This window comes from Physeter macrocephalus, chromosome 14 (genome assembly GCF_002837175.3).
Source record: "Physeter macrocephalus isolate SW-GA chromosome 14, ASM283717v5, whole genome shotgun sequence".
Taxonomy (NCBI): domain Eukaryota; kingdom Metazoa; phylum Chordata; class Mammalia; order Artiodactyla; family Physeteridae; genus Physeter; species Physeter macrocephalus.
Window position 1 is genome coordinate 22,064,354 of NC_041227.1, and position 15,539 is coordinate 22,079,892.

Here is a 15,539-nt window from a genome sequence, read left to right on the forward strand (position 1 = left end):
AACTGCTGTTGCCTCCTTCCCTGCGTGTCCCTCAAGGTCCTGGAGCAGACGCTGAGCCCTCTGTAGGATGAACTCGTGGTGTTTGATCAGTTAATCGTGGGCGGGAAGAGGCAGCACCTGCAGGAGGAGCCCCCACTGGTGATTGTCAATGTCTTTGACCACAATAAGTTTGTGAGTATGGCCTGGGCTCCACCTGGGTTCCCACCCCCAAGGACCCCCTCTTCTTGTCTTGATGTGCCCTCCCCTGGTTCCTGAGCCTCTTCTACTTTTGTCTTCACTGCCCTGCTCCCCGAAGGGCCCCTCTGTGCTCCTGGGCGGGACGCTGGCCGCCCCGAGGGTAAAGCTGATGGAGGACCCTTACCAGCGTCCTGAGTTGCAGTTCTTCCCCCTGAGGAAGGGGCCCCGGGCAGCCGGGGAGCTCATCGCCACCTTTGAACTCATTGAACTGGACTACAGTAGCTGACTTGAGGTCAGAGTGCTGTGGTCTAGCTGGCACACACCGTGGATCGCTTCTGCTATTTGTTTAGGTCATCCAGCTCCAGGGATGTGGGCGTGTCCCAGGGTTGCCCCTCCAACTCCCTTACCCCCAGAGAATGCAGGCTGCTGGTCTGTCCTGGGACCGCCTCATTGGACGTCCTGACTCCAGGTAACACTTGAAGTAGACCTACCCTAGGGTCACCTTGCTAGGCCTCCAACCCCAGGGAACCCAAGCCCGGTTGATCCTCATGCCTCAGACACCCAGCCTCCTTCCTGTACATGGCTGTTTTCTGAGACACGCCCCTCCCATCAATCCAGCCTTGCCAGGTTCCTCTGGATTTATATTTCACCAGCAGTCCTCCATTCCTTTTTCCCGAGCCCAGGCTTTCGCTCCTTTGGCCTATTCCTCTTTGACCTCTGATCTCTTGCTCCCTTCAGCCCTCAGTGCCTAGTGATGTGGAGCCCCAGGACCTGACTGCCCTGGTTGAGCCCCTCTCCGGACGCCTATCCCTGCCACCGCACGTGCGCCCAGTGCTTAGGGAGTTCCATGTTGAGGTAGCACCAGGCACTCACATCCTCCTCCCTTCCCTACACTTGGGTGTCCTTTAGTCAGGTACAGGCCCCTGAATCTCCCACTTCCCAACCCCAGGTACTGTTCTGGGGTCTGAGGGGCCTTGGCCATGTGCATCTGTTTGAGGTGGAGCAGCCCCACGTTGTGCTGGAGGTGGCCGGTCGGCGAGTGGAGTCCGAAGTCCTGACCAGTTACCGTGAGAACCCCAATTTCACTGAGCTCATCAGGCATCTGACAGTGGTGAGGGCATGGGCTGGGGGCCAGAAGTGCTGGGCTGAGAAATGAAAGAGGGCAGTGAGATGGTGAATTCCCAGCTGGTTATATTACATTAACCCAGGGGTCACCAAACTTTCTATAAAGGGCCAAATAGTAAATATTGTAGGCTTTGTGGGCCATACAGTCTCAGTTGCAATTACTCAACTCTGCCATCATAGCATGTAAACGTTCATGGGCGACAAGGAAATGAATGAGTATGGCAGTTCCAATAAAACTTTATTTACAAAAACTGGCAGCAGGCCAGATTTGGTTTACAGGCAATAATTGGCTGATCCCTGGATTAATTCATGAACTGGTTGTGCTCTATTGGCTCTGTTGATTGAGTGGATTAGCCAAAAGTTATGAAGCCTGAGTCCAAAGGAATCTGAGACACCAGGTGCTATGAAGACAAATACATTCTTTGTTTAATTTGTAATTACTGTACTCTAGTATGGGCTTTGGAGTCAAATTCTGGCAATGTCACTCAGGAGCTTGTCAAATCACTTGTCTGATTTGAGCTTTAGTTTTTCTGTTTGTTTGTTTGTTTGTTTGTTTAAAAAAGGGACGAAAGGGTGCTATAAGGAGCCAATGAGAGAAAGGATCTTGGTGAAAGGGCTTTGTAAACTGAAGAGTGCTGTGCCGGGGCAAGGCAGTGACTGGGACAAAGCACAGCGGTTCCGGACTGCAAGGGGGAGCACAGCAACAGCAACAACAAAAACCCAACACTATTCATGACTCTCTTTCACATGCAGCAGTTTTCAGTTTGAAAACTTCATTGTGGGGGCTTCCCTGGTGGTGCAGTGGTTGAGAGTCCACCTGCCGATGCAGGGGACGCGGGTTCGTGCCCCGGTCCGGGAAGATCCCCCATGCCACGGAGCGGCTGGGCCCGTGAGCCATGGCCACTGAGCTTGCGCATCCAGAGCCTGTGCTCCGCAACGGGAGAGGCCACAACAGTGAGAGGCCCGCGTACCACAAAAAAAACCAAAAAAACAAAAAAAAACTTCATTGTGCTATAAGATGATGAAACTGAAAGCACTTTGCTCACTGAACTTCTAGGGGGTGTTCCTCTCATTTCCCATTTCATAGTGCAAGTTGAGGAAAACACCCCTGTCTCCACTGTGCACCTGAAAAGAATGTGAATGCTTCTGTTGTTGGGTGGAGTGTTCTATATCAGATACCAATCAGGTCAAGTTGGGTTGATAGTATTATTCAAGCCTTCCAAAAAAAAGCCTCCTTGGGAATTTTATGTCCAGTTGTTCTATCCGTTATTGAGAATATGGTATTGAAGTTTCCAACTTTTGTTGAATTGTTTGTTTCTCCCTTTATTTTTTTGTCTTTTTTTACTTGTATTTTCAGTTTTTGTTGTTAGGTGCATATATATTTATAATTGTTATAGCTTCCTATGAATCGATCTGTTTATCATTATAAAATGTCCTTGTTTGTCTCTAGTTTGTCTCTCTTTTTTGTCTTAAACACTATTTGTCTCATAATATAGCTACTCCAGTTCTCTATGGTTAGTATTTGCATGGCATATGTTTCCCAGTCCTTTTACTTTCAAACTATATGTATCTCACGAAAGTGCATCTCTTAAACAGCATGTAGTTGCATCTTTTTTTTTAATCCAGTTGACAATCTCTGTCTTTGAACTGTTTAATACAGTCACATTTGATGTTATTATTGATATGGTTGGATTTACATTTGCCACTTTGCTATTTGTTTTCTATAAGTCTCATATTTTTTGTTCTTCCTTTACGGCCTTCTTTTGTATTACATAGATATTTGTTAGTATACTGCTTTAATTCCTTAGTTGATATTTACTTAGTAGTTGCTCTAGGGATTACAGTATGCATACTGATTTTTCACAATCTATTTCAGATTAATACTAATTTAGTTCCAGTAAAATAGAAATACTTTTCTCCATTATTACTCCATTCATTCCTCCCCCCTTTTGTGCTGTAACTGTCACATATATGTAAAATAAAGCCAACAATACAGTATTATAACTGTTGTCCCTGCCCCCCGCTTAGGATCCATTGATAGATATAGAATTTCTGGATTAAAGGGCATACATAGTTTTATGGTTCTAAATCTATATTAGCAAACTGAGCATTGGTCCTTTACATAATGATAATAACAACAACAACAACCTCATATTTCTGATGGCGCTTTGTAGGTTCCAAAGTACTTTTGTACTGTTATGTCATTTGATACAATAGTCTTTCCAGTCCAGGATTGTGTCCCCTTTTTAGCTGGGAAATGGGTTCAGAAAGCAATGACTCACCAGAGATGACTCAGTGAGGCTGTGGGCTTTGAATGCATATTTAGCTACACTGTTTTCTCATCTATCTCTGCTGCTGCCTCTCGTCCCCCTGCAGTCTGCAGACACAGGTCCTCTCTCCCTACCCCCAGGACTTGCCAGAGCAGCCTTATCTGCAGCCCCCCTCAGCATCCTGGTGATTGAGTGCCAGGCCTTTGGCCGCACAGTGCTCGTGGGTTCCCACATTGTCCCCCATATGCTGAGATTCACACTCCGGGGTCAGGAGGATCCCCCTAAGGAGGAAGGAGAGGAGGAGACAGGGGACCTGGTGCCCAAGATACCTCAAGGTAAGAGGCTTTCCCCTTAGGGGCCACCAGACAGAAGTCCATCTGGTTCCTGGCTGAGATGGCTCCAGGGGACACTCCAGTGGAGCACTGAGTCTGACTTCTACTTACCTGACCTTCTCCTGGTGTCTTTTATCCCCTCTCAGAACAGAGGTCCCGGGATCCCTTCTTGGCTGAAGTGGGGATACCCAGGCGGCTCCTAAAGGTGATGGAGTATGGAGGATGGGTGGAGAAGGGACTGGCGGGGCTTGGGGTGGTGCTAGGTTAGAGGCGCTGAGTTCTTGCTCCCTCAGGCTCCTCTGAAGAAGCTCCCTCTGGGAGGCCTCCTGAATCAAGGCGCAGAGCTGGAGGAGGACATCCCAGATCCTGAAGAGCTCGACTGGTGGTCCAAGTACTATGCATCTCTTCAGGAGCTCCAGGGGCAGGGTTCTGGGGGTTGAGGTGCTGGAGACAGAGGGTAAATGGTAAGAAGAAGGATCTCATCAAACATGGAGCTCTGCAGTTTTTCAGAACTCTTTGTTACAGCCATCTTTTCTCATCTTCACAACAATTTGAGAAGCAGGGTATTATTAACTCCATTATCTAGAGCTGTGTTGTCCAACAGAAATATCGTGTGAGCCACATATGTGATTTTAACTTTTGTAGTAGCCACATTAAAAAAAGTAAAAGGAAACAGATGAAAATAATTTTAATAATATATTTTATTTAACCTAGTATATCTACAGTATCATTTCAAGAAGTAACCATAAACAATTAATAGTGAGATTTTTTTAATTAATAGATTTTATTTTTTTATTATTTATTTATTTATGGCTGTGTTGGGTCTTTGTTGCTGTGCGTGGGCTTTCTCTAGTTGCGGTGAGCAGGGGCTATTCTTTGTTGCGGTACCAGGACTTCTCATTGCGGTGGCTTCTCTTGCTGCGCAGCATAGGCTCTAGAGCTCAGGCTCAATAGTGGTGGTGCACAGGCTTAGTTGCTCTGCGGCATGTGGGGTCTTCCTGGACCAGGAATTGAACCCGTGTCCCCTGCATTGGCAGGTGGATTCTTAACCACTGTGCCACCAGGGAAGCTCAATAATGAGATATTTTATAGTCTTATTTTATACTAGTCTTTAAAATCTGGTGTGTAGTTTATACTTCCAGCACATCTCAGTTTGGACCAGATGCATTTCAAGTGCTCAATAGCCACATGTACCTGGTGGTTACGTATCAGGACTATATGATAAACTAAGGCTTTGAAAATGCAAGTGGCTTACCCAGCTGGAACTTGAGCTAAAGTTTTCCAACTCCCTATCCTGGAAAAGGCGTAGATTAAGGAGGTAAAGGGTAGGGAAGAATCTTTGACCTGCGCTTTTTTTTTCAGACCAACTTTTTAGGGAGAGGCAACCCTCTGGGGCCCCTTATATAAGGGCCCCAATTCTGCCCTCATGGCCTAATCACCTCCCCAAAGTCCTACCTCCAAATACCATCACACTGGGGTGTTTTTTTTTTTTTTTTTTTTGGGGTACGCGGGCCTCTCGCTGCTGCGGCCTCTCGCGTTGCGGAGCACAGGCTCCAGACGCGCAGGCACAGCGGCCATGGCTCACGGGCCCAGCCGCTCCGCGACATGTGGGATCTTCGCGGACCGGGGCACGAACCCGTATCCCCTGAATCGGCAGGCGGACTCTCAACCACTGCGCCACCAGGGAAGCCCCTCAGACCAACTTTGATGAGGATGAAATGGATGATGCTGGGGATTCAGGTAAGAGATTGGCTTTCTTGTTTTTCCTCTTTCTGTCTCCCTCCCTCCCCCACACCAGTATTTCTAATGGGACACATCTGCTGTTCCCAGATGGGGGCAATCTCCTTTCTGTGGATGGGGAAGCCCAAGACCAGGGTAAGGCTGAAGTCAAAGGCTCTGTGTCCCAAAAAGAAGCAATCGCCACTCTGAAGGTAACTGGGTGTTGGAAGAGGGGATTCCGCTCGGATTCTGGACATGGAGCTGTCACCGAGGCCCTCGCCTTTCAGATTTACAACAGCTCCCTGGAAGAAGAGTTTAACCACTTTGAAGTCTGGCTGAATGTGTTTCCCCTGTATCGAGGGCAAGGGGGTCAGGATGGAGATGGAGAGGAAGAAGGGTCTGGAAACCTTGTGGGCAAGTTCAAGGTATGTTTGGGGGAAGGAATGGGGGACCAGGGAGCACAAGTGGGGATGCAGGAAGAAGACTGTCTTACCAGTGTTTTTTCTGCTCCATACCCCCCCATCCCACCCAGGGCTCCTACGTCATTTACCCTGAATCAGAGGCAGTGTCCTTCTCTGATCCCCAGATCTCCATGGGGATCCCACAGAATCGGCCCATCAAGCTCCTAGTCAAAGTATATGTTGTAAAGGTGAGCATCCATTGGCCTGGCATGCCTCTGACTCTGGCAAAGGTGATGTACACAAAACCTACAGACTGAAGGGATCAGAGTCCAGCTTTTTCATTTTTCAGATGGGAAATCTTAGGCACAAACTTAAGAGACTTCACAGGATTACACATCTTGCTCATGGCAGAACCTGAATTTAGAGCTTAGATCCCCTAATTCCTTATTTGTAGTTTTAGTCTCATAGAATGGGGAGTGTAATTCCAGGAAGAGCACAGCTCTGTAAAGCTTTGTGATGGCCTGTCATCAAATACCTTTGTACAGGTCCTCCCATCCCTGTTGAGACAGGGCCCTGAAGTTTCCTTAAAGGCATCTCAGGGAGTGAGGGGAATGAGTGGGTTGCTACCCCTTCACTCCCGGCACAGAGCAGATGCTGTACTTTTATCTAGTTTAAATATAGGCATTCTGACTAAGATGTAATTTAAAGAAACATTCTGTGGCACTCTTCTACCATAATGTAAGCATCCTAGTGCATACATTAGATATAGTAGACATCATCTGGACCTTCTACTTCTAGCAACATTGCAGACCAGATGGTCTGAAATAAATTCTTGATATAATAGATCTAGAAATGCTAGATAAACAATCTTTTAAACAAACGTTAAGCTCATAAGAAAGGGAATTCCCAATGGGCCAAAATGAGGAAACAGCAGGAATCCCTGTACAAGCCCTAAGTCAGATTCTCTTGAGAGGGTTTGTCCATACCTGGACCCCAAGCCTTAGGTTCTAATATTTAATAGCCTATACAAGGTGGGAGACACAACCAAGACCCTTGCACGAAGCAGCACCCAGGAAGGGCTCTACTCTCAGTGAAAGGTGGGCAAGAGGAAGCCCACCCACTGGGAAAGAAGCCTGTAAGGTAAATGGTCTATCTCAGCCTCTGTTCCAATTGGGGGAAATAGAAAAAATGCCTTCCCTGAGGATTTACTATTAGAGTTTTGCCCTCACATTGATTCAAGACTTGAATTTTTATTATCTGCTTAGTCCACAAAACTCAAAGTTGAGAGACTGGCTTAAAGGAGTCCCAAATCAGGCTTCACAGACTTCCCTAGATTTAGATAACCAAATTTGGGTTCACAGTCCCAAATTATAAAATATATAAGAAAACAATCTCAGGAAAATTTGTCAGAAAGACACAACACAAAAGAGAATTAGATCTCTAAGGGCTTTGGATGTTAGAATTTTCAAATATTAGAAATATAAAACAGCTTAAAATTACTCCACAGTTTAAAACAGTTTAAAATGATTTCACACGCAGAGAACAAAAGGCTATAAAAATTGGGCAGTTTTTGGCTTCCCTGGTGGCGCAGTGGTTGAGAGTCTGCCTGCCGATGCAGGGGACACGGGTTCGTGCCCGGGTCCGGGAAGATCCCACATGCCGCGGAGCGGCTGGGCCCGTGAGCCATGGCCGCTGAGCCTGCGCGTCCGGAGCCTGTGCTCCGCAACTGGAGAGGCCACAGCGGTGAGAGGCCCGCGTACGGCAAAAAAAAAAAAAAAAGAAAAAGAAAAAATTGGGCAGTTTTGAAAATAATAAAATAAAATTTCTAAAGATGGAAGACCATTAAAAATCAAATCTTGGGCTTCCCTGGGGCGCAGTGGTTGAGAGTCCGCCTGCCGATGCAGGGGACGCGGGTTCGTGCCCCCGTCCGGGAGGATCCCGCGTGCCGCGGAGTGGCTGGGCCCGTGAGCCATGGCCGCTGGGCCTGCGCGTCCGGAGCCTGTGCTCCACAGCGGGAGAGGCCACAACAGTGAGAGGCCCGCGTACCGCAAAAAAAAAAAAAAAAAAAAAAAAATCAAATCTTATTAAATGCCCATACATAGCAGAAGGGTTGAATAAACTATGTTATGTCCGTACAACAGAGTACTATGCAGCTGTAAAATAAAATGAAGAAGATGTCTCAACAGATACGAAGTGATTTCCGGGACACAGTATAAACTGAAAAAAATCAGAGTACAAAAGAATACCTACAGTGTGCTACTCTCCATGTAAGAAGGAAGAAGACCCAAGAAAATACACGTTTGTTCCTTTGTGCCCCAGAAATACAGGAAGGATAAACTAGAAACTAAAGGGAATGGTTTACCTAAAAAGTGTGGACAGTTAAGGGGTGGAAAGAAAGGGAGAATGGGATTCAAGCAGTATAGTGTCCACTATAAGCCAGGCACAAGGCTAAGGGTTGCTACCCTGTAATTAACAAGCTAATTCAAAAATTTCTATGGAAGAACGAAGCACCAAGAATAGTCAAGACAATTTTGAAGAACAATGTAGGAAGACAAGAATTATGATAAGCTATGGTAATTAAGACAGTGTGGTTTTGGCATGGGAATAGATGATTAGGCCAGTGGAACAGGGTAGAAATTAAAAAAACAGACACAGATGGAAATTCCCTGGTGGTCCAGTGGTTAGGATTCCGTGCTTCCACTGCTGGGGGCCCGGGTGCGATTCCTGGTCGGGGCACTAAGATCCCGCGAGCCGCCTGGCACGGCCAAAAGGAAAAAAAAAAAAACAGACATAGATAGAAACTTATACCAGAGTTGGCACTGCAGATCATTTTGGGGGGAAATGGGACTGTTCTATAAGTGGTTCCATGAAAATGGATTATCTATGTGGAAAAAAAAATAAAATGAAACTCCTAACTTACAGCATCCCCCCAAAAATCCAGCTAAATCAAATATTTGATTATGAAAAGGAAAACCGTAAGGAAATATTAAAATATCTTTATGATCTCGTGTGGGGGTAAGTTTTCCTAAATTAGGAAAAAAATGATACATGTAACTACCTTCAGACTAAACTTCTGAGCATCCATAAACACTTTAAATTAAATGATGGACTGGACACAGACTGGGGTCAGGTGTTTACTCTCTGCATAATCAGTAAAGGGCTAGTGTCTGCAGTATGTATAAGTAACTCCCACAAATCTGTAAGAAGCAGACAAAAAAAGAGAAAAAACATGAAAAGGCAGTTGACTGAAGAAGAAACTCCAGTGGCCAATAAACATATTAAAAAACCCCTACACCTTAATTGTAATCTGACAGGCAAATAATTGAAACCATGAGAAACCAATTTCCCTCCCTTAGATTGGCAAGATTAGACAGGGGCTGGGGCAGCGGTGCTGGTGGGAAGATGTTCTTTATTGCTGCTGTGACCAGTTACCACAAACTTGGTGACTTAAAGAACATAAATCTATTATCTTACAGTTCTGAAGGGCAGAAGTCCAAAATAGGTCTCACTGGGCTGAAATCAAGGTGTTGGCAGGGCTGCATTCCTTCCACAGGCTCTTGCGAAGAGTTATCATTTCTTTGTCTTTTTGACCTTCTAGAGGTGGCCTGTGTATCTTGGCTCACGGCCTTTTCCTTCATCTTCAAAGGCAGCAGCACCTTCAGATCACTCTCTCTGACTCTCCTGTTTCCCTCTTTCACTTATAAAAACATTTGTGATTATATTGGACTCACCTGGATAATCTAGGCTACTTCCTTCATCTTGTGATCCTTAATTTTTTAAATTAATTAATTAATTAATTAATTTTTGGCTGCATTGGGTCTTCGTTGCTGTGCACGGGCTTTCCTTAGTTGCAGCAAGCGGGGGCTACTCTTCCTTGCAGTGCACGGGCTTCTCATTGCGGTGGCTTCTTTTGTTGTGGAGCACAGGCTCTAGGTGCGTGGGCTTCAGTAGTTGTGGCACATGGGCTCAGTAGTTGTGGTGCACGGGCTTAGTTGCTCCATGGCATGTGGGATCTTCCCAGAGTAGGGATCAAACCCATGTCCCCAGCATCGGCAGGCGGATTCTTAACCACTGTGCCATCAGGGAAGTCCCCTGTGATCCTTAATTTAATCACATCTGGAAAGTCCCTTTTACCATGTAAAGTAACATATTCATAGGTTCAGGGGTACTTAGACATCTTGTGGGGACGGATTATTCTGCCTGCCACAGAATAAATATAAATTGCTGTAACAACTTTAGAGAACAATTGGCAATATTTAGTTAAATGGAAGATTCTCATAACCAATACCCAGTAATTATACTTCTAGATATAATCTTAGAGAAATTCTCATATGTGTGTATAAGGAAACAGATAAGAATAGCTCATTCTAGTGTTATTTGTAATAATAAAAAATTTAGAAATAACCTAAAGTGTTCTGAAGTAGGAGAGGGAGAGCGTGTGTGTATTGGTCATATAACAGATACTACAGTTCAATTGAACAAACTACAGTAACGTATCAACAAGGATACATCTCCCAACAGAAATTTGGATGAAGTAAGCAAGTTCAATGATTCCCAGTCTGTGGAAAGTGGCACCAATGGGGCGTTTCCCCTTCCTCTTCCTGAAAATCACCCCAAAACAAAGAGAACAACTAACAAAAAATCCAGCTTCCAATTATGGTGAAATCAGAGCATGAAAACTGCAAACCACCAGGAAGGCTGGAAGATCTTCCAAGAGCTGTGCAGGTGGAGTTATATGCATGAGGGAAAGGGGAGAGGAGAGCACTCAGCAGAGTTCAGGCTCAGCAGAATCTGTGTCTCAAGAGGGAAGGGCACACCCTGACGATTAAAGCTTGCATCACTCACCAAAAGCTAAAAATGCTGGATAAAATTTTAAAAACATCCTTTAAAAAAATTTACTGAAGTGTAGTTGATTTACAATGTTGTGTTAATTTCTGCTGTGTATCAAATTGACTCAGTTATACATATATATATTCTTTTTCATATTCTTTTCCATTATAGTTTATCACAGGATATTGAATATAGTTCCCTGTGCTATACAGTAGGACTTTGTTGTGTATCCATTCTCTATATAATAGTTTGCATCTGCTAATCCCCAACTCCCAAACCATCCCTCCCCCAACCCCCTTCCCCCTTGGCAACCACAAGTCTGTTCTCTATGTCTGTGGGTCTGTTTTGTAAATAAGTTCATCTGTGTCATATTTTAGATTCCACATATAAGTGATATCATATGGTATTTGTCTTTCTCTTTCTGACTTATTTCACTTAGTATGATAATCTCTAGGTCTATCCATGTTGCTGCAAATAGCATTATTTCATTTTTTTTATGGCTGAGTATTATTCCATTGTATATATGTACCACATCTTCTTTATCCATTCATCTGTCAATGGGCATTTAGGTTGCTTCCATGTCTTGGCTATCATGAGTATTGCTGCTATGAACATAGGGGTGCATGTATCTTTTTTTGGTTATATTTATTTATTTACTTGTTGTTATTTTTTTGGCTGCACTGTGCGACATGCAGGATCTTATTTCCCTGACCAGGGATCGAACCTGTACCCACTACAGTGGAAGCAAAGAGTCCTAACCACTGGACCACCAGGGAATTCCCTGTATCTTTTTTTTTTTAATTAATTTATTTTATTTTTGGCTGCACTGGGTCTTCGTTGCTGCGCGTGGGCTTTCTCTAGTTGTGGCAAGTGGGGGCTACTCTTTGTTGCGGTGTGCAGGATTCTCATTGCGGTGGCTTCTCTTGTTGTGGAACACGGGCTCTAGGTGCACAGGCTCAGTAGTTGTGGCATACGGGCTCAGCAGTTGTGGCTTGTGGGCTCTAGAGTGCAGGCTCAGTAGTTGTGGCACACGGGCTTAGTTGCTCCACAGCATGTGGAATCTTCCCGGACCAGGGCTTGAACCCGTGTCCCCTGCATTGGCAGGCGGTTTCTTAACCACTGTGCCACCAGGGAAGCCCTCCTTGTATCTTTCTGAATTATAGTTTTTTCAGGATATATGCCCAGGAGTGGGATTGTTGGATCATATGGCAACTCTATTTTTAGTTTTTTGAGGAATCTTCATACTGTTAAAAACACCTTTTAGAACTTCCATGGTGGCACAGTGGTTAAGAATCCACCTGCCGATGCAGGGGACACGGGTTTGAGCCCTGGTCCGGGAAGATCCCACATGCCACAGAGCAGCTAAGCCCATGCGCCACAACTACTGAGCTCACATGCCACAACTACTGAAGCCCACGTGCCTAGAGCCCGTGCTCTGCAACAAGAGAAGCCACCACAATGAGAAGCCCACACACCACAACGAAGAGTAGCCCCTGCTCACCGCAACTAGAGAAAGTCCGTGCACAGCAACGAAGACCCAATGCAGCCAAAAATAAAATATAAATAAGTAAATAAATTTATTTTAAAAAATCTTTTAAATGCAATGCTGAGCTTCCAAGAAAGTAAGAGATTTTAGAGTGGAAAAAAAAAATCCAAAATAAAATCAGGAACTGCTTTAAAACGTACCCAGGATTTTGTTCTTATCCATGTTTGGTGAAGCCAACAGATCAGATGGTTGCCATTGAAAAGATAGTCTGTTGTTTCAATTTTCTGGGGTGGGGGTGCATGCTGTACCCTGCAGGGCCACACGGGGAAGCATGAGGGCCAGTCCAGAGGCAAAAGGAGGAAGGGAAGTGTGAGGGCCAGAGCCTTTATTGTGGTTTCTGCAGGAAAGGCAGGGCAAGGCAGTGTAAGCAGGCTTGGGATTGGCTAGTTTGAATAATCCCTGTGGGCTCTGCGGTACAGGGCCTGTCTCACTGTCTCTTGTTGTCTGAAACCTGGCCCTGAGGATGATTAGGGCAGAGGAATATTACTTCCTGGAGTATAAGAGCCAGATAGAGGAGGTGGTTGGACATTGTATGGGCTCTGGATTGGTTGATTTGTATATGAAAGGTGCTCTGGCAGGTGTGTTGTTTGCTAACTCTAGGAATTAGTAGCCCTGGCAGGTGCAGTTTCTCCCGGGTCAGTATGGCTCCAGATACCAGAGCATCAAGATTACAGAAAATAAGAAAATATAGTTAATAACAGGGACCTAGGGAAAAGGAATGCTAAAGCTGGCTTTCACCCCACACTTACTGCTGACCTGGGAAACCTCATCTTCCTCGTGGATGGTTGACAGGCAGTGAGGACAGAAGATGAAGTCCTGGGGCTACCTAGGGGAGGAGTTTGACTGAATGGCCTTATATAAAGTGGAGCCCCCCAAATTACACCCTCTGCATAAGGATGAACAAAAATAGGAACTTGAAAGTCAGAAGGAGACACCAAGGAAACTTGCCTGTCTTGAACTTGGCATTGGTTAGAGGGGAAAAGTCTCCCCTAGCATCCATGACCACAAGCTGGCTCTAATACAGTTCAGGGCCTGAGTTCCCACCATCTGTGTGATCCCCAAAACCTCAAGTGGAGGATTTAATTTAAAGTGGCTGCAGGTTGGTAGTTTGCCCAGGAAACTGGCAGGAGTGAAAACAAGCTCTCTCTGGCAGAGAACACCCACAACAGCCCCTCAACATGAGTTAAACCAAATATGAATCATGATTAAAAAGTACTGAAATATAAAGAAAAAAGCCATATGGGAGGGTGGGAGGGAGATGCAAGAGGGAGGAGATATGGGGATATATGTATACGTATAGCTGATTCACTTTGTTATAAACCAGAAATGAACACACCACTGTAAAGCAATTATACACCAATAAAGATGTTTTAAAAAAAAAAGTCACCATGAGTAAGAATCAGCAAAAATAACAACACATTCAGACCCCCAAGGTCATTGATATTGGAATGACTAGATAGAGAATGTAAAATAAGTATATATGAAATGTTTAAAGAAATAAAAGAATGAATTTAAAATGAGCAAGGAACAAGAGACTATTAAAAATAAACAGCAAGTTTAAAGGCCCAGTTAGAATGTTTAGAAATTAAAAGTGTAATTTTTTTTTTTTTTTGCGGTACGCGGGCCTCTCACTGTTGTGGCCTCTCCCGTTGTGGGGCACAGACTCTGGATGCGCAGGCTCAGCAGCCATGGCTCACGGGTCCAGCCGCTCCGCGGCATGTGGGATCTTCCCGGACCGGGGCACGAACCCGTGTCCCCTGCATCAGCAGGGGGACTCTCAACCACTGCGCCACCAGGGAAGCCCAAAAGTGTAATATTTTAAAATTTAAAACTCAATAATGGAGCAAAAAATTTGAACAGTCACTTCACAAAAGCAAATATATATATAAGGACAATAAGCACATGCAAAGATGCTCAACATGCTTCATCAGCAGGGAAATGCAAATTAAAACCACAATGAGCTACAATTTCACAAGCGCTAGATTGACGAAAATAAAATGACTGACGATACCAAGTGTTGTGAAAGATGTGGAGCAACTGGAACTCTCATACATGGCAGGTAGGAGTGTAAAAAGACTAAAAATATATTGCTGTGTATAAATTATACTTCAGTAATTTATTCATAAGTTATGAATTTAATTCCATAGTTATCAAAAATAGAAAAAGTAAGTTTACCACATATAGTTTAAACCATGCAATACAGTGCTATATATTGCTTAGGGACGTATGTATATGTAGTAAAAGTATTTTTCCTTTTTTTTTCTGTGAGTGAGAAACCCCAAATAAAGGGTTCTGGCTACTTCAGGGATGAAAAGGGAATTAAGTCAGGTCAGGGGACTCAGGGGACATTTGTCGGTAGTGTTTAATTTATGAAGCTGGGCACACACATGCTCATTGTATTATTTTTTAATACAATTAAAAAATTGTAATTATTTTTATTTAGTTAAAATATTCTTAATTTATAAAGTAAAAACATGGAATAAAAAGTAAAATATGCTCATTGTAAAAAATGAAGGTCAAACAATATGGAAAGTTACAAATTGAATAGTAAGATGTATAAGGGTGTACATCTTTCCACATATGTTCTGTTTCATTATATCTTTTGTTATACTTACTTGTATGTCTTAAGTATTTCAATAATTAATTTAAAAGTAAATACAAGTCATCTTGTCCAACCTCTCAGCTAACTCCTTGAGGTGGAAGATCTCTCCCTGGTAACTTCCTGTTTACACTCAATCGGAGATTAGGTCCGGCAAGAGCCACCTTGGGTTATGACAATGACATTTCTTTCATTTCCACCCCATACTGTCTCCCTAGGCTACCAACCTGGCTCCTGCGGACACCAACGGCAAAGCAGACCCCTATGTGGTGGTGAGCGCTGGCCGGGAGCGGCTGGACACCAAGGAGCGCTACATCCCCAAGCAGCTGAACCCCATCTTTGGAGAGTGAGGCTGGGCCCTGGGCTTGGGGATGGGGAGCAACTTTGCCATCCTGCCCTGTGGCTCTCACTCAGGCAGCTGGTGTGGTGTGCGGGAATGGACAGAAGCTGTTGAGTCCCCTCACACCCCTACCCCTCACAAGACTACGTCCTAGGGTGTGGAGGTGTTCTCATCATGCTCTCTCCTGGCCAGGGCCCTAG

General features: G+C 44.7%; 1 protein-coding gene across 1 annotated transcript in view; it reads left to right on the top strand.

Annotated features, from left to right (window-relative positions):
• LOC102976186 (fer-1-like protein 4) overlaps window positions 1–15,539 on the top strand; it is a 44,538-nt gene that overhangs the window by 23,879 nt on the left and 5,120 nt on the right. The window contains 13 exon segments of the mRNA XM_007101735.2: window positions 37–171; window positions 296–469; window positions 916–1,032; window positions 1,127–1,288; window positions 3,692–3,743; window positions 3,746–3,907; window positions 4,051–4,109; window positions 4,198–4,330; window positions 5,594–5,644; window positions 5,735–5,835; window positions 5,911–6,048; window positions 6,156–6,272; window positions 15,218–15,345. Coding sequence (XP_007101797.2) covers window positions 37–171; window positions 296–469; window positions 916–1,032; window positions 1,127–1,288; window positions 3,692–3,743; window positions 3,746–3,907; window positions 4,051–4,109; window positions 4,198–4,330; window positions 5,594–5,644; window positions 5,735–5,835; window positions 5,911–6,048; window positions 6,156–6,272; window positions 15,218–15,345 — 1,529 coding nt within the window.